The sequence below is a fragment of the Dasypus novemcinctus genome, chromosome 10, assembly GCF_030445035.2.
Source record: "Dasypus novemcinctus isolate mDasNov1 chromosome 10, mDasNov1.1.hap2, whole genome shotgun sequence".
NCBI classification, from domain to species: domain Eukaryota; kingdom Metazoa; phylum Chordata; class Mammalia; order Cingulata; family Dasypodidae; genus Dasypus; species Dasypus novemcinctus.
The window spans coordinates 444,719-466,439 of record NC_080682.1 but is presented as its reverse complement, the minus strand read 5'-3'; the positions used below and the strand labels follow the sequence as shown (position 1 = coordinate 466,439).

Genomic DNA, 21,721 nt, shown 5'->3' with positions numbered 1-21,721 from the left:
TGTGCGTGTGACAGCGGCTGATCTGTCCCTGGCAGCGCGACGGCCTGGCCCTACGGTGACCCGGGTGCGGCGCGCGGGTGGGCGGCCACTCGGGACGCCCCGTGGACGAGATCTGCGTGTCTGCGCTTAGCACGAATGGGTGAGGGGAGCAGGACGGCCATGCGGGCGCTCACCTCGGGCCAGACGCCCCCTTGGAGGGAACTTTCTCTTCCTGTGTGTCCCAAGGTGGCACGCTGTGTAGATGTCACCAGCTCAGGGCAGACCTGGGCAGGCCAGTGTGAGGTCAGACCTGCAGCCAGCCGGACCTCCCTTTTGCAGGAGGGAATTAAACAGACTTGGCCCTTTCCTTGTTCCTGTTCCCTTCAGAGGAAACCCTGCAGGATGCACCTGTGGACTCAGAGATGTGCCCCTCCCAGAGATGGGTGCTGGGTGGGGCCCCTGGCCCATCTCAGGTACCACTGGGAAAACCTGCTGGATGCTGGAGGGGGCCCAGAGCACCTGCCAGCCCCTGGGGTTGACCTGGGCTGGATCTGCTCAGTGCTGTCACCCCAAAAGAGGGACTCCTTCCAGGGCTGGTCTCCGAGGGCCCTTCCTCACGGGGTCACATCCCACCCGGCAGGAGGGGTCTGTGGGTGGCCTTTGGGGGAAGAACTAGGGGTGCTGGGGAGTGACTGGCAGTGGGGTGACCCTCGGGGAGCCCCTGTGTCCTCAGCTGCCCTGGGGACCTGAGGACAGCTCCAGTGCCGGCTATAACTGCCCAGCTCTGCCCTCCTGGCCTGAAACTGTCCAGGCTGGAGCCTGCCTGGCTCCCCTTCGATCCCCCTCCCTGGGGAGGGGCCAGGCCTGGCCTCCCTGATCCTCCTGCCTTGGACTGGACCTGAGGGCAGCGAGCCCTCCTCCAAACGCACCACTGCTTTCAAAGCACAGTTTAGAACTTGGAAGTAAACTTCAGCGACTCAAAGGTTTGCTGAGTAATCTGAAGTGCTCTGGCAGCTTTTTGGGAGTGTGGTATTTTGTGCCTGCACCAGCCCCAGGGGAGGGCTCTAGCCTGCCCCCTTCCCACCCCCCAGGGCCGAGTCGACAGTGGCCCTAGACACGGGCCTTGGGCAATGGCCCTCAGGAACACGTAAGATGAAAACACGGCACACAAGGACCACAAGTGTGTGGCCTCGGCCGGCTCCCCTAGGGGTCGGGCTGGGAACACAGCCAGCATACTCCAAACACAGGGAAGGGGCAAGGGTGTCCACACTGGAGCCCGGAACCGTGTCTGGAGCCATACCAAGGTCTAGCCAGCCCTCCAGACTTCGGAGGTGGGGGCTGCAGGGGGGGAAAGCAGGCCCCTCAGATGCCTCGGCAATTGTCCACTCCCCCAGACCTTCCGCCCAGGGCACAGCCCCATCTGGCCTTTGCACCCCAGGCTGTGTCCTTGTGACCCCACGCCCAACAGTGTCTGGGGACACAGGTGGGTCAGGCCTGGTCCCTGCCCCAGTGTTCCCACTGAGGGCTCAGGTGGCAGTGCACACGGGAACTGGGTCTGGCCACTGGGCTTCCTGGGTGCAAAAGGCCATGTTCTAGCTTCTTGACCGCAGAGCCAGAGGCCTCTGGCCACTGACTGGCCCATCCAGCCATTCCTGACCCCTGCTCCCTGCCTCAAGCAGGAGATACTCAGTTACCTGTTATTCCTCAAGGAGCTGCTTGCCCAGGTCCCCAGTGCGGGGGCTCAGGACTCCACTGCCTGAAAGAAATGGGGAGCACTAGGTCTGGCTCAGGGGCCACCCCAGGAAGCTGAGTCTAGTCCAAACTTGCCCACCCTTCAAATCCAGCACAAAGGCCCCTGTGACCCCCAGTGCCATCCACAGCCACACCTGGAAGTGGGACCACCGGGTTCTGGGCCATAAAGAGCTCTTCTCCCATCCCAGCAACAGGCCTTGGGGCCAGGAGCATCTGGCCCACCCTGGAGACGTGGCGCCGGGGGGATGCCAGCCCGAGGGCCAGGCCGGCCTCTGCAGGCGTGCCCACTGTGGGCGCGAGGCACCTTACCCCCGAGCACCCCTAGGGCCACAGCCATGCTGGAGCCTTGGAGTCCAGGGACTCCACCCCCACGCATGCCCAGGAAGACTCAGGGAACCTGACAGGCAGGTCTGGCCACAGCGTCCTCACTGCAGGAGCCACCCCAGGGGGGGTGTCGGTTCCGGCTGCTGGCGGGATATAGGCCGGAGCAGGGAGCCAGGTGGTCGAGGGTCCACAGAGGACAGGGTCCAGGGCCAGGAAGTCCCGGACCGTACATGTCCAGTGTCGGGCACAGAGGGAAGGAGGCCGGAGCCCAGGCTGCAGAGGAACCCCTGGACGTGGGGACGCAGGGTCCCAGCCTTGGACCCGACTGACCACTGGTTCCTCCTAGGGGTCGCTCTCCAGGGACCTGTGGGCCCCAGACCCTGCCCAGCACAACTTCAGCCCACTCTCAGGCCCCCTTGGTCAGTTTATTGTGGTTTTGGTGTCCGGGGAGGCAACCCACGTGCCAACGCATACACGCCACCCGCACACACGCTGCGGAGACCGCCTCCCCTCCAGGAGCAGGGACCCCGCTCCTGCTCTCTGCTCCCACAAGGAGCTGTGGCCTGCGGGTCAGGCTTCTCGGGAGGCTGGCCCACCCTCAGCCTGCCCCCCAGTCCAGTGGAGTCCTCTGCTCCAGTCCCAGGAACCAGGGCTGTGGGGGGATCCTCTGACCACCGACTCCTTCTGCCATCCGGGCCGGGCTGGTCTTGGTCACCCTTGCGTGTCCAGTGTCTGGCCTGGCAGTGGACATCTGTCTGGGGCAGGCGCTGCTACCTCCAGGAGTTCTGCCTCACAGGGGCGACTGGGGACAAGACGCAGACTGAGGAGGGGCTGAGGCGGCTAAGAGGACCCCGTCCCAGCACCACAGGAAGAGGACAGACATACCCTCAGGGCTCAGGCTGGACACCAGGACAGGACTCCGGGGGTGTCCCGGGAGGGGCTCCTCTCTGGCTGGAGGCAGGAGGTCCTGTGGAGAGGGCAGGTCGGCTGGGAGCTGGGTCGGGTGGCGACCCCATCCCAGATCTGCTCTGACCTGTGTGCTGGGGGGGCCCCTGCCGGGCTGGGGGGACGGTGGCAGGGCGGCCCCCGCCTGCTGGATGAACTGCTGCAGGTTACACTGGCGCAGCTCCCGGTTCAGCTCCTCAAGCTCCTGAGCCTGCGCCTGGGGGCACGTGGAACCCTCAGAGGGGGCTCTGCGGCCTGTGGGCCTCCCAGTCTGACCCTGGACCACCCCTGAAACCCCAAGGGCGTGCCTGGAGCCGGGCAACGGGGTCCCGTGGGCTCACCTGCAGGGCACGTTCAGCAGCCTCCAGGGCCCGGGTCACCAGGGCCAGGCCGCCCTGCACCTCCGCGCTCTGCCGCTCCTGGGCAGCCAAGTCGAGGCGCAGGCGCTCGACAGCGGATGCAACAGGCGAGGGTGCCCCTGGGGCCTCTGCAGCCAGCTGCAGCTCAGCCTCCAGGGCACGGGCCTGGGCGTCCAGGGCCTGCAGCCGGGCAGCATGCTCAGCAGTGGCCGCACTCAATGCCCGCAGGCGTGCCTGGCCCTCCTGCTCCCGGGCCTGCTCCCGCCGCAGCTCCCGCTCCCAGAAGGCCTCCTGGCCCAGCTCCGCCGCGCCCCTCTGCACGGCCCTCTCCAGGCCCTGCAGGTCTGTGCAGGCCGTCACGAGTGCCGCAGTGGCCGCAAGCTCAGGGGTCGCCGGGCTGGGGGCCTGTCCAGGCCACCCCTGATTGAAGGCCAGTACTCTGTGGGGCTCGCGGGCCGGTGCTGGCCGTGGCTTTGGGGGGAGACTGGCGCGAACTGGACAGCGCTCAGGGGGTGGGCAGCTGTCTGAGGAGGGCCGACTGGCCAGGCTGGGCCCTGTCCGTCTCAGGACAAACTGGACGTCACTGGCAAACTGGCCACAGGTGGCCTGGGCACCAACTGGACACTCCTGGGGCAGCAGCTGCCGTTCCTTCTCCCTCAGACGCTGCACGAGCACAAAGCGGCCAGTCTGGCCTGGTGGGGGAGGGGAGAGGTCAGCTTATGTCCCCCCGCCTCCTGTTCACATGCCAGTGGTAGGAGGATCAGAGGGGCAACCAGCCACCCCTAAGCTCTGTCCACCTGGCCTGAGAGGTCGGGAAGAGCAAGACAGAGCAGATGCTGGGCCCTTCCCCACGCCGCCTGACACCAACTCACCAATTGCTTGGGCTAGTGCGATGACCACTTCCTGGCAGGTGGTCTGCTCTGAGACCCCACAGACCACACGCTGGATGCCGTCCACCCACACCTTCAGCTCCATGGTGGCCAGCCCCAAAACCATGCCTGTCCCGAGGTGGGTAAGACAGGTGGGGTCAGGCCAGCGCTTCTCCTCTGCTCTTCCCTGTCCCCCAAACTGGTCTCAAGGCTCCCGCCCCTCTCCTTCCGCCCAGTCCTCCTCTGGTGCCCAGCCCCACCCCAGGCGCACATTCCTGGGGTGGGGAGAAGCCCAGGCCAGTTTCCCCCCCACCCCCAGGAAGAAACTAGCCTGGCTCTCGGGGCGCCACTGGCCTCCCCTTGCCCCGCCCACTCCAGGAACGAGGCAAATTATTAACCACATCCAGGATTTCCTGTCCCCTCGCTCACCTGGCGCAGAGGGCACTGACCCCTGCCGCGGCCGTCCCCGGGCGCCCAAGGGCGCCCGCGCGCAAACACGCCTCTCTCCGCTGGAAGGGACCTTCTCAGGCCCCGGGGGCGTTCGAGAGTCACGACCCAGACCTCGATCATCCGGAACCGCAGGCCTGAGACCCCCGCCCCGTCCCGCAGGTCATCCCGCACGGCAGTCCGCGAGCGCAGGCGCGGCCCCCGCAGCCCCCGCGCGGGTCCCTCCCCGCCCCAGAGCCAGGGCCCCAGGCGGCCTCCCGCCGCGGGGGTGCAGGTGCGACCCCCGCCCCCACGGGCGTCCCGGCCCGCTCCTCTCCCCCGCCCCCGGCCCCGCGGGAAACTTCCCTGGGTCGGAGGTGCTGCCCGCAGGCCGGGGCCCGCCCGGCTCTCACCTGCGCGCGGGGCCGCCCCGGCCCTCCCGGAGCCCCGCCGCCGCAACCTGCCGCTCGCCGCGCCGCCGGCGGCCCGGCCCCATTGGCCCGCGGCCCCGCCCCGCCCCGCCGCGCCCCCATTGGCCCGCGGCGCCAGCCGCCCGCCCCCGCTGCGCGCCCAGTGGTCGCCGTCCCGCCCGGCCCCGCCCCTGCAGGTGTGGGCGGGGCCGAGCGGAGGGGCGGGCCGGGCCGGGGCGCGCTTAAAGCCCGCGCGCAACGCGGAAGCGCGTGCGGGCCTGGCGGGCGGCGCGGGGCGCAGGTGGCGGGTCCCCGGCTCTGGCCGGCTCCAGGGCGCCGCGCTTCCTGACCAGAACCCCGCTCCATCACGGGCCCGACGCGCTGGGGTCGGGGCTGTGCTGGGGAGGGGGCTCCCAGGCCCGCGGGGGGAGGCGGAGCCCCGAGGGCTGCCCCGGTGGGGGAGGGGGCTCGCCGAGGCGCCTGGGACAAAGGCCTCGGGCTCTTTGTCTGAGGCTTCTTCTCCCGCCCGTTCCTCCGCCGCGCTGCCCGAGGCCCAGTTGCCCCTGCCGTCCAACCCGTGTCCCCACCGAGGGGGCTTGAAGCTGGGGCATGTGCCCTGCTGTGCGCCGGGGAGACTCCAGGCCGGGGGTGCGGGGGGAGCGTTCAGAGCTGTGCCCCGGGTCTGGCCGGGAGCCTGCGAAGCCCATGAGCTGGAGTAGAAGTTCTGAGTTAAGGAGGGGTGCAGGGGAAGCTGGCCGGCTGGTCTAGGGTGTCACCGGAACAATGGCCTTGGGTGTGGAGATGCCCCCAGCCTCTTGGTGCCCCCCCCAGTCTGATGATGGAGTGGAGATGATGATGGAGGAGGCAAGGCTGCAGGCTGGGGTGTAAGATAATTGAGCAAGAGCCACCAAGGGCAGAACTCAAGGGGGACACAGGAGGGGGCTACCCTAGCTTCTCAACGCCGCTGGTGACTGGATGGCTTCCCCATGCCTTCCTGAGCTGACTTGTACCCCAGGATGGATTGCAGTGTCGGGTACAGAGGGCGAAGTGCCCAGAGCCTATGGCCCCAAGGTTGACGTCAGGCTGGGGAAGGCCTGCAGGAGCCTCTGCCAGGATTGGGGGTGTCAGAGGACCCGTGGGTGGCAGTGGTGAACTCTGCTGGTCATGCCATAGTCCCCTGGGCCTCCCAGTCTCCCAGTGGTGGTTGGAGAGGCCCTGGGAGGTCTGGGAGAAAGACCTTGTAGGAGTTTGATATTATTGATGAATTCTAAAAAAAAGTATTGGATTATGTTTGCAAACTGATCTTCTCTGGGCATATTATATTGGATTCATAGGTTTACTTGATTAAGTAATTATGTAAACCTCTTGTGCCAGCAGGGCGTTGAGTCCCCACCCATGGCCAAGGACAGAGTTGGAGTGTGTTTTTTTTTCAAAGATTTATTTAATTAATTTATTTATTTCTCTCCCCCCCCCCACCCCGGTTGTCTGTTCTCTGTGTCTATTTGCTGCGTCTTGTTTCTTTGTCCGCTTCTGTTGTCAGTGGCTTGGGAATCTGTTTCTTTTTGTTGCATCATCTTGTTGTGTCAGCTCTCTGTGTGTGTGGCGCCATTCTTGGGCAGGCTGCACTTTCTTTCGTGCTGGGCGGCTCTCCTTATGAGGCACAATCCTTGTGCTCACCAGCACTGCGCATGGGCCAGCTCCACACGGGTCAAGGAGGCCCGGAGTTTGAGCCACGGACCTCCCATGTGGGAGACGGACGCCCTACCCACTGGGCCAAGTCCGCTTGCCCGAGCTGGGGTGTTTTTGATGTTGGAGTTTGATGCTGAAGCCTTAAGCTGGTGCCCTGGGAAGTAACCTCACAGAGGAAAGAGAAGCCAGCCCCAGGAAGAGAGGAACCCAGGAAGCCCGATCCCTCGCAGACGTCAGCAGCCATCTTGCTCTAACACGTGAAAATAGACTTTGGTGAGGGAAGTGACTTATGCTTACAGCCTGGTCTCTGTAAGCTCCTACCCCAAATAAATACCCTTTATAAAACTCACCCATTTCTGTGAGTTTGCCTCAGCACCCGTCTGGTGACTAACACAGACCTCGACCTAGGGAGGAGGGTTCTGGACATAGTTGCGAGGAAGGAAGAATTGGAGGAGAAGTGGAATGGCAGCAGGAGAATTTAACAGAGCCAAAGCACACTCGAGAAGGGAGTGTGGGCGCGTTGGGCAGCGGCTGGCGTCGCGCCTGCGTGGTTCAGAGTGTCGTCTCGTTAAGGCTTAGGCTTCTTCCACTTTCCTCCCTCCTGCAGAAGAGGGCTTGGAAGCTGTTTCTCCTTTACAAAAACTTCTTACTGGCTGGCTCCGTATGCCTGCTGACTGGTGTGGGAGCTGTCCAGGGGCGGGGAGCAAATGGTCATCTGGCAATGGTGGGCCTTTGTCATCTGGAATCTTCCAGCGCTAGGCCTTGGGCACTCGCTTTCCCGCTGCTATTAGAAGGCAGTTCTCGGTTAGTCCTCTCCTACCCCTTTCCCCACCTCGCCAGAGGGAAGCAGGCCACCCAGAGCTCCCAGGAGGCTGATGATAACAAACAGCCCCGCCCCGCAGGGTGCCGGTGCCATGGCAACAGCACAGAGCCCTCCCTCCCCTGGCCTGCTTGGAGCTCAGACCTCCGGGGAGTGTGGGCGGGGCCCTGGGTCTGGGGGCACACAGGAGTCACGGGCAGGGAGCCGGCGCTTCTGGGGACGTAGAGGGCGTAGGAGCCAGGGAACGAGCGAGCGCTCAGGTGACATGTTTGTGGGAACGACCTGCTGCCCTAGATGCACACGTGGGCCTCGTCACAGAGATGCCCCATGAACCCGTGGGTGGGTGGCACCACAGGGGGCCTGCAGGGGCCTGTCAGGGACGCCCACCCACAGGACCCAGGGCCCATCAGGCTCCACGCCCTTCCCAGCTCCCTAACAACTTCCAGAATGGCCAGCAAGTCCTGCCAGGACGCCGAGGAGGCCCAGGAGGAGATGCCCTCATCCCTGGTGGACCGAGAGCCGGTCAGCGGCAACCTGGGGCCTCTAACTGGAGCACCGCCGGACCCCACGGCTCCCACACGCCCACAGGACACCAAGCCCCGGTCCACGCCAGTCTTCTCCAGCAACCGGCAGTAAGGGTGGGGTGGGGTGGAGGGGGGCGGCCAGCCTGGGCTGGGCCTGACCAAGTGGCAGGGGCACTGGCATTACAGGTCGGCCCCTGAGTTCCTGGACCCCCGTACCCTGCGGCTGCTGTGGGGGCAGCGGGAGCTGGAGATCCAGGCCCTGCGGTGGGCAGTGCAGGGTGGCCGAGAGGGCCGGCACTGCTACATCTTGCAGGAGGTGGCGGGGATCCCACCTGAGAGGTCAGCAGCCAAGTGCCCAGTGCCCCAGCCCTACCCTGGCCCTCGTCCTTGCCACCCTCACTCCTGGTATCTGCCCAACTATTGCTGGCCCTTCCCTGGCCTTTGCCTCTAGCCCTAGTTCTTGCCTGACCCTGAAGGGACCTGAACTCCCGCCCAGTGCTAGACCAAGTCCTGGCCCAGACCTGGACCCCTGCCCAGACCACCTGTCAGAGCTGAGCCCCGGGATGAAGAGACCCTCCTTTCTCTCCTCCGCTGGCCCAGAGGTGGGGGCTGCTGAGACCACGCTCTCCTCCTAGGAGCTACCACGCTCAGGAAAGGCTCCTGCAGAGCAAGGTCCAGAAGCTGACCCTGGAGCTGCAAGAGCAGAGGGAACAAGCCCAGTTGGTGAGGGGTCAGGGGCCAGGCGAAGGGGAGCCAGGCTGGGGCGAGGGCTCGGGGGTGGGGCGCCCATGGGCCCGCCCTCCCTGAACAGGAGAAGGATCACTTGGAGGAGAGGCTGGCACAGGCCACCAACACCCTGCAGCAGCTGGAGGCCGAGCTGCAGGCCCTCCAGAAGTCCTGCCTCCTGAACCTGGCCCACTCCTCCTGGGTGGGCCGCACGCTGCGCTCCCAGACCGGCAGCGTGGAGGTGAGCCGCCCCCCCACCTGGCCCCCCCCCGCCCGCCTCCCAGCTCCCCTTCCCCAGCCCTCCTCGGATGGTGTACGCTCTCCAGACCACTCTGTTGGGGTGTCCTGGCCTGCCTTGGGGAGCCTGCCTCAGCAGGTGTGCGCCTCTGGGTGCAGGTGAGGCCGAGGGGGAGGGGTGGGAGGAGGGGACCCCCTTCCCAGCCCCCGCCAGCTGGTCTCTGCCCGCCTCTTGTAGGTGGTGACCGCAGAGACACTGATGGAGCCCAGTGACTCCTCCGAGTTGCTGAGCCCCTCTGCGCGGGAGGTGAGCAAGGTCCCGCCATGGGCTTGGGCTCGGAGCCCCACAGCCGCAGGAGCGGAGGGTCAAGTGCCTCCTGCTTCCTGGCCAGGGTTTCCGGCTGGAGAACGTCGACTGGAACAGTATCGCCCACCGATACCCCAACCTGTTCACCAATGTGGAGCCCAATTTGGAGAACAAGTAACTGTGCCGAGCAGCCCCCCCCCCCCCCCAGAGCCTTGCCACATGTGGAACTGGGTCCGAGCCCCCGTGCGCCAGTCACTAAGCCTCTGAACCTCATTCTCCACCTGTGAGGTGGAGTTAGGTGGTGCCCCGGGGTGAAGGAAGGGGGCTCCTGGGCACCGCCTGCCCTGCTGTGAACCCTCTTCTTCAGGTGTCCCCTGATTAATGGGGCCACAAGCCGGGATGCCACGACCTGCCCTGGAGGGGCCAGGTGGGGCAGAGCTCGGTGTGTGACAGCTGGCCGCCGCCCAGGGAGTGGTCCACGGCCCCACAGGTGTTCACGGTCAATGCCGCAGGACAGGTGGAGCTTGGAGTCACCCCGTGAGCACGTGGGGCGGCAGCACAAGAGTGTGGAGTGGAGCTCCCTGCCCGTGGGGGACACCAGCAGCTCTGAAGGGACCGAGTCCGAGCTCCCCAGCAGCCAGCCGGCCGAGCTCTCCCCCGTGCAAAAGGTGACAGGGCACCCGCCCCGGGGGTCGCATGACTCCTCTTCCGATCAGGGCAAGGCCCAGACCAGAACCCTCAGTGCAGATGCGGTGGCAAGGACTAAAGGTGCGTAGGGCTGCTCTCCTGCCACCCCCCGCGGCCCTCGCGGGTCACAGCTGCCCAGGGACGGCCTTGCGATCTCCCGTGGGCCAGCGCGTCTACCCGGAGGCCCTGGGCGGGGCCTGGCCTGGGAGGCCACGGGCTCCATGCTCCTGCCCAGACCAAGCATTGGGAAGCCCGCACCTCACCGCCCCCGTCTGATTCCCCGCGCCACTCCCTGCCCGCGTGGCTCGCTCGGCGGTGGCCCGACATGGAGGCTCCCCTCCCGCACAGGCCGCCCCTCCCGGGATAGCTGTGAACCCCAAGCGGAGGAGCCCTGCGGGACGGTCCTGGCGCCCGAGCCCAGCGCGGAGCCCGAGTCCCTGCGATACACGCTTGGCGAGAGGTGAGGGGGCGACCCCAGCCCTGAGGGCGCGCGCGGAGGGGTCTCCTGGCGAGACCGGGTCGGGCGGCTGTGGGGACGGCCTGGGCATCCCCGCACAGCGCCCGCGCCCCCGCCGGCCTAGCTCCATCCTGAAGATCGTGGCCGTGAGCCGCCGCGAGAAGTTCGTGCGCGTCCTCAACCAGTCGGCGGAGGAGACGGCCGACCTGGGCGGCTTCGTGCTGCAGCAGCTCGTGCGCGGCTTCCCGGCGTGCCTGTTCCGCTTCCCGCCCGGCACGCTGCTGCCGCCGCGGCACCACGTCACGGTGCGGCCCGCCCCGGCCCCCTCCCCGGCCCCGCGCGCCCCGCGCCGCCCTCACCTGCGGCCCCTGGCCCCTGCGGCCCGCAGGTGTGGGGCGAGGGCACCGGCCACACCAGGAAGCACGGCGCGTCGCTGGGCCGCGGGTCCGTCCGCTTCCACTCCAGCCGGGGCTGCGTGACCCAGCTCCTGAGCCCCAAGGGCGAGGTCAGTGCGGGCCGGGCCCGGGGGCCGCAGCCCCGCGGGGGTGGGTGGTGACTGCCGGCCGCTCCGCGCTTGCAGGTCCTCAGCGAGCACCGCGCGCCGCACTGCGTGACCCCCGTGTCCAGGGTCTTCGCGGACAACACCGACTTGTCCATCGACCGCTTCCCGCTCTCAGAGGCCCGGCCGGGCGCCGACAGCGGCGAGCAGCGGCGTCGGCCTCGCCCCGCGCGCAAGGGCAGGGCGCGGGGGCTCGGGGCGCGGCGAGGGCCGAGGTGGGGACCACGGGTCCTGGGCCCCCCCTCCTCTCCAGGCCCCGCCCCGCAGGGACGCCTCCACCCAGGCCACGCCCCCAGGATCGCCCTCCACCCTAGGCCACACCCCAAGACCACCCTCCACCCTGGGCCACGCCCTTCCAGGACCCCCCTCCATCGTGGACCCTGCCCCGGAACCGCCCCACCAAGGCCACGCCCCCAAACCGTCCTCCTTCCCAGGCCACGCCCCCAGGGCGCCCCCAGCCTAGACCACGCCCTTCCAGGGTCGTTCCTCCACCCTAGGTCACGCCCCTAGGTCACGCCCACATTGCCCCCCCCCCAGTCTCCCCCGCCCCGCCTCTGGCCCGCTTCGCCCCTGACCACGGGCGGGCTCTGGCCTTCACGACCCTCGCCCGCCAGATCTCGGGTGTCCTTGCCGCTCCTGAGCCCCAACAAGCTCTTCCGCCCACGGGAGGCATCGGCGCAGCTCGAGAGTGTCGAGACCGAGGTCGTGGAGCCCCTGCCCGCCATCCCCGGTGAGCATGCGCGTGGGGCCGGGGCGGCACGGGGGGGGGGGGGGGGGGCGAGGGGCGCGCGGGGCGGCGCGCGGGGGGCCGGGGCCGCGCGGGGGGCGGCGCGGGGGGCGCGCGGCCGGCCTGACCCCTCCCGCTTTCTTCCGCGCAGAGGTCGGGCCGGGCCCCGACGACGGCCTGGCCAGGAAGGAGCGCGCGGTGCGGGTGAGCGAGCGGGGGTCGCGGGGGTCCCGGGAGCCCCGCCCGCGCCCCCCGCAGCCCCGCGGCCGCCCTCACCGCCGCCGCCCCCAGGTCTGCCGGAAGCGCGTGGACCGCGGCTGCCCGATGGTGGCCCTGTCGGTGCAGAGCACGGCCCGGAGCAGGTACGGCTTCCGCTTCCTCGGCTGCCCGCCCATCACCGCGGGGCCCGGCGGGCGCGCGTGACGCCACCCCCTCGGACGCGGCGGGCAATACACGCGTGCGCTCAGCCGCCGCCTCCGTGATTTCCGCGGCCGGGAGGGACGGCGTCGGCGGGCGCGGGGCGCGGGGCGCGGGGCGCGGGAAGGGCGCGGGGCACGGGCGCGGGGCACGGGCGCGGGCCGAGCACGACAACGGCGGGTGTCCCTGAGAGCAAGCCCCGGAGGCAGGCCGTCCCGCTGCATAATTTATTTAACCGACGTCGTCTACAGAGTAAACTGCGTTTCTGTGCACTTGAGAGTCGGAAATGATTCGCTTCGTGTCCGGGCTTCCGGCACCCCCTGCCTGGGAAGGCCCCTCAAATCCGCCGAGGGCGCCGCCCGCGCTCACGGCCACAGCAGTCCACGGGGTGGTGCAGCGCTCCCAGCCCGGGGGCAGCCCGAGGCGCCGGGGGGGGGGCAGCTAGGACAGAGGCGCAGATCTGGCCTCTCACCCCCGGCCGCAGACCCCCGCCGGACTCCAGCTCCCCTGAACCCCAGCAGGCCCAGCCCCTTCCTGGTCTGCTTGGCTGACCAGACCCCTGGGAGGTGCTGGCTCCCGCGCAGCCAGGGGGGCAGCCAGGGGGAGTGGGGCGTGCCCCCGGCTAGACCCAACCTTGCTCCAAACTCTCAGCCAGGCCCCTCTGCTGCACCTTCCCTCCCAGCTCCCTGCTCCCCCCCACTGATGGGAGGAGCCCCCAGGAGCCCACTCCACCCCCACCCCAGGCTAGAATGAGGTGCCACCCTGGCCCGCACGCCCGGTGGGTGGGGGCTACCACCAAGGGTGGGAGTGGGCTGGGGTGATGGGACTCAGGTGCTGTCCACACGGCAGGTTTGGGGGTCCTGCCATGGGGGCCGGGCTTCGATTTGGGGCCGTGCATCCTTGGGCATGAGGGCTTGGTCCTGGGGCCACAGCCAGCGTTCCCAGGGCGGTCCCAGCAGCCGGGGCCTGATCCCCGGCAGTGCCCTCCGGGGAGCCAGGCCCCAGGCTGCCCAGGACCCTGAGACGACGCCCCCGGAACGGCAGCTCTGTGGGCCCCCAGGAGCCGGTGTGGGAGCCCCGTGGCATGGGACACTTGGGTGGCGAGGGGGTCAGCGTGTAGCCCGAGGCCCCGACGGGCACTGCAAAGCAAGGAGCCGGCGTCAGCCCGGCCTGTCACTGCTGCCCACCTCCGCTGCACCAGCCTCCTGGAGGGGTCCCTTCCGGCAGAGGGGTCCCGGGACCAGCCCCAAGCGCCTGTGTTCAGGAAAGCGCTGGAAGCAGCGGTGCCCCGCGCTGGGCCAAGGGCCTCCGCTGCCTTCTGAGCCAGCGTCCCACCCAGAGGGCCCCGCACCCCGAGTGCGGCACAGGCCCACCCATGACGGAAGAGGGCGCAGCCGACACGCCGTCCTGGACCCCACCCCTGGCCCCACCACCTTTCCCGAAAGCCCGGGAGAGGGTCTGGTACCTGCCGTAGCCCCTCCCTCAGTTGCACGCCCCCACCCCGGGACAGGCCTCCCTGCCACAGCCCCTGTCGGCGCAGCGGGCACGCGCAGTACCTGGAGCCAGGCTAGGGAGGCGGGGGCAGGTCTTGGGCCCGTCCTCTGGCTCTTCGGAGCCCAGGGAGGGGCTGTGCCCACAGGGGGCTGTGCCCCCTCCTTGCCGGGATTCCAGGGGCCTGCGGGGGGGGGGGGGCGGGCTGGGTGTGGGCGGAAGGGGAAAGGCTGTCCCCCTCTCTGGTCAGGAATGAGCGTGAGGCTCTGGACGGTTCCGGCCTCTGGCTTCCATGGCCAGCTCCTAAGGCCATCCCAGGCCAGTGGCCACTCAGCCAAGGCAGCCCCCAGCCCCGATCCCCTCCACCAGGTAGTGCGGGGCCGGGGAGGGGTACCCACTGCAGGTGCCCATCCCTCCAGGCCCAAAGGTCGGCCAAGGCCAGGAGGCTGCTGCTGTCGGCAGGGTCCGGCCCTGGGGCAGGGGAGTGGGCAGTGAGGTCGTCTGGCCCGAGGTGGCGCAGTGGCTCCAGGGGCTCCCAGGCCTGCAGAGGAGGGACTCGCTCAGCGGACCTCAACTGGCCAGGGGCCCTGGGCACTGATTCCTGGGGGTGGGGGGCGTGGGGGACTGGGTGGAGGGTTCCTTTGGGGGTGGCAGGGGCCCTGGACGCTGGTTCAGTGGGAGCTGGGGGCCCTGGATGCTTGTTCTCTGGGGAGGTGGGGGCCCTGGACGCTGGTTCAGTGGGGGGCTCCGGCCCTGGGGTGCAGGGTGTACCTGGCCCTGGCCCCTGCGTTCGCGCAGGCCTTTGGTGGGGTTCCCGCAGAGGACACGGCCAGCGCCTGCAGAAGAGGGGGGCTGGCAGCGAGGGGCTGGGGGCTGCAAGGTCCGCTCCAGGCCGCGGCAGGTCAGTTACCGTGGGTGAGGTTGCTGGCGGCGTCGCCAGGGGCCGAGTCCTCGGGGAGCAGCCCTTCGGGCAGGAGGCCCCCAGGGGCCAGCAGGGAGAGGGGCCAGGGCCCGAGGGCCCAGGGATGGGCCTCAGGCAGGGGCGTCTCGGGGCCGTGGTGCCGCGTGGGCATTCCGTGGGGACGACCTGCCAAGGGTCAGAGTTGGAGCTGGCCGAGCCCACGCCAGCCTGAGGGTCCCCGCTGTGTCCCAGGCCAGGCAGCCGTGTCCAAGGTCCAGCGGCCCCTGGGGCCAGGTCTTGGCACGGGGGCTCCCTCTTCTACTGGGGAGACCCTCAGCCTCAGCCCCCTCCTCTTCCTGTGCTGAGGGTGCGCTCCCTGATTGGGGTGCAGGACCCTGACAAAGGTTTAGGGCCGGGTGAGAGCAGAAGATGACCTGAGAGGCTGGGGGGCTGGATTCAGCGACCTCTTCTCCTGGGGGGCCTGGAGACCTCCCCTTCTCCTCGGGGGGCCCTGGAGACCACCCCTCCTCCCAGGGGGCTGGCCTGGAGACCCCCCTTCCTCCCGGGGCGCTGGCCTGGAGCCCCCCTCCTGGGGGGGCTGGCCTGGAGACCCCCCCTCCTCCCAGGGGGCTGACCTGGAGACCCCCCTTCCTCCTGGGCTGCTGGCCTGGAGACCCCCCCTCCTCCCAGGGGGCTGGCCTGTAGAACTCCCTCCTCCTGGGATGGCTGGAGACCACACCCTTCTCCCGGGGGGGCCCTAGAGACCTCTCCTCCTCCCGGGGGGGCCTGGAAACCCCCCCTCCTCCCACGGGGGTGACTTGGAGTCCCCCCTTTCTCCCGGGGTGCTGGCCTGGATACCCCCCTCCTGGGGGGGCTGGCCTGGAGACCTCTTCTTCCAGGGGGCTGGCCTGGAGACCCCCCTCCTCCCAGGGGGCTGGCCGGAGAACCCCCTCCTCCGGGGGGGGTGCCTGGAGACCCCCCCTCCTCCTGGGGTGTGCCGTGGGGCCCAGCGAGACAGGCTCCCGGGCGAGGGGCCGCAGCCCGTTACCCGGTCCGGGGTGCAGGCTGTGCAGGCCGCCGCCCTCCTTGATGGCCTCCTTCACCAGGAGCCAATCGCGGTCCAGCTTCCGGGCAGCGGGCAGGCTGGTCTGTGCGGCTGGCGCCTCGTCCAGGATCTGCAGCTGGGGCATGAGCCTCCTCACCTCTGCCCGGTAGTTGTAGCCCCAGGGCGCCTGCAGGGGTGGTGGGGGACGTCTGGGTCCGGTGGGCCCCTCGGGCGTCCCCTGGTTCCCTTCCCCAGCCCCGCTGGCGAGCTGTGCTGCGGGCTGGGCGTATTTGTATGCGCAGCACGCAAGCACGCGGTTCTCTGGGGAGCCTGTGCAGAGCGTGTGCGGTGGCGTGGGCGGGGGCCGGGTGGGCTGCTTGGCCTCCAAGGGCAGCAGTGGGCCCCTGACCGTGGGGGGGCTGAGGGCTGGGACCGCAGAATGCCCCCCGTGCCCGCGGCGTCCCCACGCACCTCGTCAGAGGGGCCGGGGCCCGGCCGCAGGCACACCGGGTTGCCCTCCAGGGTCAGCGTGGCCAGCCGCGGGCACAGCTGCAGGTAGCGCACCTGCCCCAGGTCCGCCACGCAGTTGCCCTCCAGGTCCAGCACCTCCAGCTGCTCCAGCAGGCACAGCGGGCTCAGGTCGGAGACGTTGTTGTAGGAGACGTAGAGCTCCTGCGGCAGCCGGGGGGTCTCAGCCTGGGCTGGCCACGCACCCCCCGCCCGGCCCGGGGCGCTGCACACCCACCTTGAGGGCCGGGAAGGAGCCCACGCCGTCCAGGTCAGCCAGGCCGCAGCGCGCCAGCCACAGCACCTGCAGGCGGCCCAGGGACGTGCCCAGGTCTCTGTGGGCGGCAGGGCAGGGGGTCAGTGCCCTGCTGGGCGGAAGGCCGTGTCTGCGGCCCCCACCCCACCTGGCTGTCTCCAGGGACGGTGGGACCGGGAATTGTGGCAGCTCCAGGCTTTGGCCCCCCGGTCTTGGGCACAGGTAGGGCTCTTCAGACCCAAGCGGTAGAGAGCCCCCACCTCTGTGGACCCCGAGTGCCTGGGCTGGCCACGGCACGCTGCCCTCCTGCTGGGCAGCTGCGTCCAGCCCCAGCTGCTGCCCGAAGCAATGAGGGTGAGCGAGCAGGTCCCTTGCGAGGGGGGCTTTGCTCAGAATGCCGGGCCTGTGCTCGCTCCCTTTCCCTCCCCCCTCCCTCCCTCGCTCCATCTCTCTTCTCCCAGCCTGTGGTCTCTCTCGTGGACGAGTGGCATCCTTCCACAGAGAAAACGACAGCCAGCAGGCCACACCCAGACAGGCCGGCCGTTCCCCAGCCCGGCTGCTGCAGCCTGGCCCTCTCCCTCCGCCTCCCTCTGCCGGCCCCTCCCCTGCAGGTGGCCAGGTTGCTCCCATGTGGGACAGCTGGGGAAGGCAGGCCTTGCGCGCCCTGAGCCTCTCTGGGCCCCACCCCCGCTTGCAGGCCCCTTGGCCTGGGTGCCCGCGTCTCCTGGCAGGTGCGCGCCCACCCACCACTACAGATCGTTTCCCTTGGCCCAACAGTGGCCTTTGCTTCTGGGATGTTCTCAGATGTTATTTCTTTGCATTTGCTTCCAGGTCCTCGCTGTTCTCACTTTCGGGAGCTACCACAGGTCAGGGGCTCAGCCTGAGTGGTTCTCATTCTCTTACGTATGTTTCCACACACTTATCTTTCTCCTGCTTCCTGGGAGATTTCCTCATCTTTTTCTTCCAAGTTTGTTATTAATATTTTTATATTGGCCATATTTTTAATTTCCAAGAGCTCTTCATGAATCCCTGATATTTTTTCTTTTTTTCATTATTATTATTTATTTATTTCTCTCCCGTTCCCCCCCACCCCCCCACCCCGGTTGTCTGTTCTCTGTGTCTATTTGCTGCGTGTTCTTCTTTGTCTGCTTCTGTTGTTGTCAGCGGCACGGGAATCAGTGTTTCTTTTTGTTGTTGTCAGCGGCACGGGAATCTGTGTTTCTTTGTTGTTTCGTCTTGCTGTGTCAGCTCTCCGTGTGTGCGGCACCATTCCTGGGCAGGCTGCACTTTCTTTTGCGCTGGGCGGCTCTCCTTATGGGGCAAACTCCTTGCACATGGGGCTCCCCTACGCAGGGACACCCCAGCATGGCGCAGCACTCCTTGTGTGCATCAGCACTGCGCATGGGCCAGCTCCACACGGGTCAAGGAGGCCCGGGGTTTGAACCGCGGACCTCCCATGTGGTCGGTGGACGCCCTAACCACTGGGCCAAGTCCACTTCCCCCTGATATTTTTTCAAAGCATGCTGTTCTTACTTTGTAGATGCAAAGAAACCACATCTTCTTCATGTCTCTGGGAATATAAAGTGAAGATCTGGGGAAAGTTTTCCCTGCTCCCTGCATTGCCTCTGTTTCCTCTGGGATCACTTTTGAGTTTTTTTTAAATTTTTTTCCTTTCCCTTGCATGCTGAAGCTCTTGTAGTATTTCTTATTATACTGTTAGTGGCTTCTTGGCATTACATGTGGGAGAGAGTCTCTGAAAGGCTGCCTGGAAGTGCAGGGTCGTCGGGGTGCTGGTGGAGGGCCTCCCTGCAGGGTGGGCAGGGGGTGAGCCAGCTTCCTTGGTGGGGACCGGCCACTGGGGGTAGCGGCGGGCCTGGGCTGCGCCACTTCCTGAGCGCACGCGCTGTTTCCCCCTGTGGCCACTGCCGTCCCTCCCCATGGCTCGGCCCGTCCAGTCCCACTGGCTCCTGACACCCACGGCGCGTTTTCAAGCCTAAGGCCTTTCCGCCTGTTGTCCTTGCTTGCAATGTTCTTTCTCCAGCCACTGAGAGGCTTGTCTCCTCACCTCAGCCACGTGAAAATGTTCCCTTATCTTTTAGGTGGTCCCTGGGAAACCTCAGATTTCTGTTTGTCTGGGTTATTTCTTTGGCTGTTTTCCAGTTCATGAATTCCCCCTTTGTTTAATCTGCACATTGAGTTTTAGGCTTTATTCTGCCACATTAATCTCTACCTTTGTCCTTCAGTCACCAGGATTCACTGATTACCCCAGTCTGTTGTCTTTTATGACTTTTCCAATTATATCATAGTTGGCTGGAATTTGTGTCTAGTACTTTCTTCAAGGGGGCTATGGAAGCCATGCTCCTCGATCTCTAACTCATTCAGGTATGTTTGCCATTTATACAGCCATTTGGTTGGGGACAAGATTCTTGGTTGTACCTTCTTTTCCCTGGGCTTGGCAGGCCGTGTCCAGCTGACTTCTGGCTTTGTTTCTGTGGAGAAGTGTGGGGAGTCACCTCTGGAGAGGTGACTTGGAGGAGGGCTGTGGGAAGGTGGTGGGGTAGGAAGCGCTGGGAATCAGTCCCTCCAGCAGCACGACTCTTGAACTGGCGGGAGCCGCCCGAACCACCTGTTTTGGATCTCTGCTTCTAGTGGAACACCGTGCCCCTAGCGGGGAGTGGGGGAAAAGGCCGGTAAATCACGGTGTGTCAGGGTTCTCTAGGGAAACTGAATCAACAGGAGATCTCCGTAAATAGTATGAGATTTTCTCACGTGACCGCGGGGATGCACAAGTCCAGGTTCCGCAGGCAGGCTGCACCCAGGGGCTCCGATGAAAGTCCAAGGAAGGTCCTTGATGAGTTTCTGGTAGATACTGGCTGTCCCAAGATGAGCTGGGAATTCTCTCTGAATGCCCTTTTAAGGCATTCAGCTGATTGGGTAAAATGTCACTCATTGCTGAAGACAATCTCCCTGGTTGATTGTAGGTGTAATCAAGCCATCTATGCAGTAAGCTCACTGGCGATTAAAGTCCATAAATGTCCTTGTATTACAATTAGCCCAGTGCTTGCTTGACCAAACAACTGGGCACAATTATCTGGCTGAGTTGACACATTAGCCCAACCATCACACATGATAAATACCAGAAACTAAAAAATCCTATGTTTGGCAACATATATTTCAAAAATGAAGGTGAGGGGAGTAGGTGTAGCTTAGTGGGTGATTCCCTGCTTCACATGTACGAGGTCCTGGGTCCAATCCCTGGTACCTCCTAAAAAAAAAAATGAAGGAGAAATAAAGATATTTACAAATAAAAGCCAAAAGACCTGCCCTACAAGAAATGCTAAAGGGAATCCTTCAGGCTGAAATAAAAAAAGATAGAAACTCAAAGCCATAAGGCAAAATAAAGAATATTAGTAAAGTTAATTATATAGGTTGATAAAAGTCCTTTATTGTTGTATTTCTGATATATGACTTAACAGCAAATGTGTAAAATAACAATATACATCTGTGTATATTGATGTACAATGCAGACAATGTTAAAAAAAACAAACCTGTAATCTGAGACAAGGTAGAGGGGGAGGGACGGAGATGTCTAGTAGAAAGTCTGACTAATACGACTAGCTTGGTACTAGTCAAACCAGGTTTTTACCAGTTTAAGATGTCAGTTGTAATTACAAAGGTAAACTCTAAGAAAATAACTAAAAAATATAGAGAAAGGGAAAGAAGAAGAGAACCAAAATGATACACTACAATAAAGCAACTAAATAAAAAAAAGGGGCAGTAGTAGAGTGATTGAGGAACAAAACCATACGAGACGTACAGAAAACAAATAGCTAAATGGCAGAAGTAAAATTCTTTGTTCTTGGCTATTACCTTAAATGCCAATGGATTAATCTCCCCTGTTAAAAGGCAGAGATTGGCAGATTGGATGAAGATGCATGATCCATATGTATGCGGTCTACACTAGACTCATTTGACGTACAAAGACACAAAGAGGTTGAAAGAAAATGATAGAAAAATGAAAAGATAATCCATGCAAACAGTATGGAGTGGTTATACTATTATAAAAAGAGAGCTGATAGGGGCTGTGTTATTATCAGTCTACCAGTATCAGACAAAACAGACTCTAAGTCTAAAAAGGTTACATGAGGCAAAGAAGAATATTATATATAGATAAAAGGTTCAATTCAGCAAGAAGATATAACTATTGTAAACATTTATGTACTTCACAACAGAGTCCCAAAATGTATGAAGCAAAATTGACAATTGAAGGGAGAAATAGATAATTCTACACTAATAGTTGGATATGTAAATACACACTTTCCATAACTGATAGAACCTCTAAGCAGAAGATCAATAAGGAAATAGAGGCCTTGAACAAACTCTAACAATTAGGCTTTACAGGCATATATAGACCGTCTACCCCATCAAAGCCGAATATACATTCTTATGTGCACATGGACATTTTCTAGGATAGACCATATGTTAGGCCACAACTCAAATCTTAACAAATTTAAAAGTATTGAAAGCATACAAAGTATCTTCTTGGATCACAATGGAATAAGGCCAAAAATAAATAATAGAAGGAAAACTGGAAAATTTACAAATATGTGGGAATTAAACAACACACTATTAACCAACAGGTCAAAGAAGTCACAAGGTAAATTAGAAAATATCTTGACACAAATGTAAATGAAAACACAACATACCAAAACTTACAGGATGCAGCAAAGGCAGTTCTCTGAGGGAAATTTAAAGCTCTAAAAGCCTACTTTAAAAAAGAAGATAGATCAGAATTCAATAACTGGGAAGCAGATGTGGCTCGAGCCATTGGGCTCCATCTACCATATGGGAGGACCTGGGTCTGATCCCCCAGGCTTCCGTTAACGGCGTGCAGACCAGCATGGCGCGTTCTGCAGCAAGATGGTGACACAACGAAAGACGCGGGGGAGAGTAAAGGCGAGACTTCCCCAGGATCGAATCCCAGTGAAGCCTAGAGGAGAAAACAAGAAGAGAAGACAAAAAGAAACAGACACACAAGACCACACAGTGAAGACACAGCAAAAACAGCGGGGGTGGGAATGGGGCAGGAATCAACCTAACTTCACACCTAAAGAAACTAAAAGAAGAACAAACTAAACTCAAAGCTATTGGAAGGAAATAGTAGAGCTTAGAGCAGAAGTAAATGAAATAGAGAATAGAAAAACAGAGTATCAACACAACCAAAAGTTGTTTTGAAAAGACCAATAACATTGATAAGCCTTTAGCTAGACTGACAAAGAAAAATAAAAAGGAAACAGAAATAATTAA

At 63.6% G+C, this 21,721-nt stretch overlaps 3 protein-coding genes across 9 annotated transcripts in view; 1 reads left to right on the top strand and 2 right to left on the bottom strand.

Annotated features, from left to right (window-relative positions):
• Positions 1-2,459: 2,459 nt before the first annotated feature.
• On the bottom strand, positions 2,460-5,144 carry RASSF7 (Ras association domain family member 7). 4 transcript variants are annotated; one of them, XM_071217877.1, is made up of 7 exons: positions 5,068-5,134; positions 4,658-4,812; positions 4,232-4,357; positions 3,342-4,051; positions 3,089-3,217; positions 2,941-3,022; positions 2,460-2,857 (listed from the first exon to the last, which is right to left on the bottom strand). In XM_071217877.1, the coding sequence occupies exons 3-7, from the start codon at positions 4,353-4,355 to the stop codon at positions 2,826-2,828; spliced, it is 1,077 nt and encodes a 358-aa protein (XP_071073978.1). In that variant the 5' UTR covers positions 4,356-4,357; positions 4,658-4,812; positions 5,068-5,134; the 3' UTR covers positions 2,460-2,825. The 4 variants fall into 4 exon arrangements, with proteins under 4 accessions (XP_071073978.1, XP_058160856.1, XP_058160855.1 ...); XM_058304873.2 differs by having other exon boundaries at positions 2,941-3,217; positions 4,658-4,748; positions 5,068-5,144; XM_058304872.2 differs by having other exon boundaries at positions 2,941-3,217.
• A 198-nt stretch (positions 5,145-5,342) lies between these two features.
• Positions 5,343-12,491, top strand: LMNTD2 (lamin tail domain containing 2). Its single transcript, XM_071217853.1, is given in 11 exon segments — positions 5,343-8,205; positions 8,284-8,436; positions 8,733-8,820; positions 8,909-9,064; positions 9,299-9,367; positions 9,453-9,541; positions 9,858-10,135; positions 10,329-10,816; positions 10,900-11,016; positions 11,092-11,800; positions 11,949-12,491. Coding segments are annotated over 11 exon segments (2,604 nt in total). The 5' UTR covers positions 5,343-8,020; the 3' UTR covers positions 12,221-12,491.
• Positions 12,428-21,721, bottom strand: part of LRRC56 (leucine rich repeat containing 56) — a 44,057-nt gene continuing 34,763 nt past the window's right edge. For 3 of the 4 annotated variants that reach the window (XM_012525634.4, XM_058304870.1, XM_058304871.1), the window contains 8 exons: positions 16,397-16,493; positions 16,123-16,323; positions 15,655-15,838; positions 14,616-14,792; positions 14,477-14,541; positions 14,104-14,246; positions 13,771-13,889; positions 12,428-13,353 (listed from right to left, as the gene is read on the bottom strand). In XM_012525634.4, coding sequence (XP_012381088.2) covers positions 13,004-13,353; positions 13,771-13,889; positions 14,104-14,246; positions 14,477-14,541; positions 14,616-14,792; positions 15,655-15,838; positions 16,123-16,323; positions 16,397-16,493 — 1,336 coding nt within the window. In that variant the 3' untranslated portion in view covers positions 12,428-13,003. The remainder of the gene's footprint in view (positions 13,354-13,770; positions 13,890-14,103; positions 14,247-14,476; positions 14,542-14,615; positions 14,793-15,654; positions 15,839-16,122; positions 16,324-16,396; positions 16,494-21,721) is intronic. The other variant, XM_023589185.3, reaches the window with a different exon arrangement.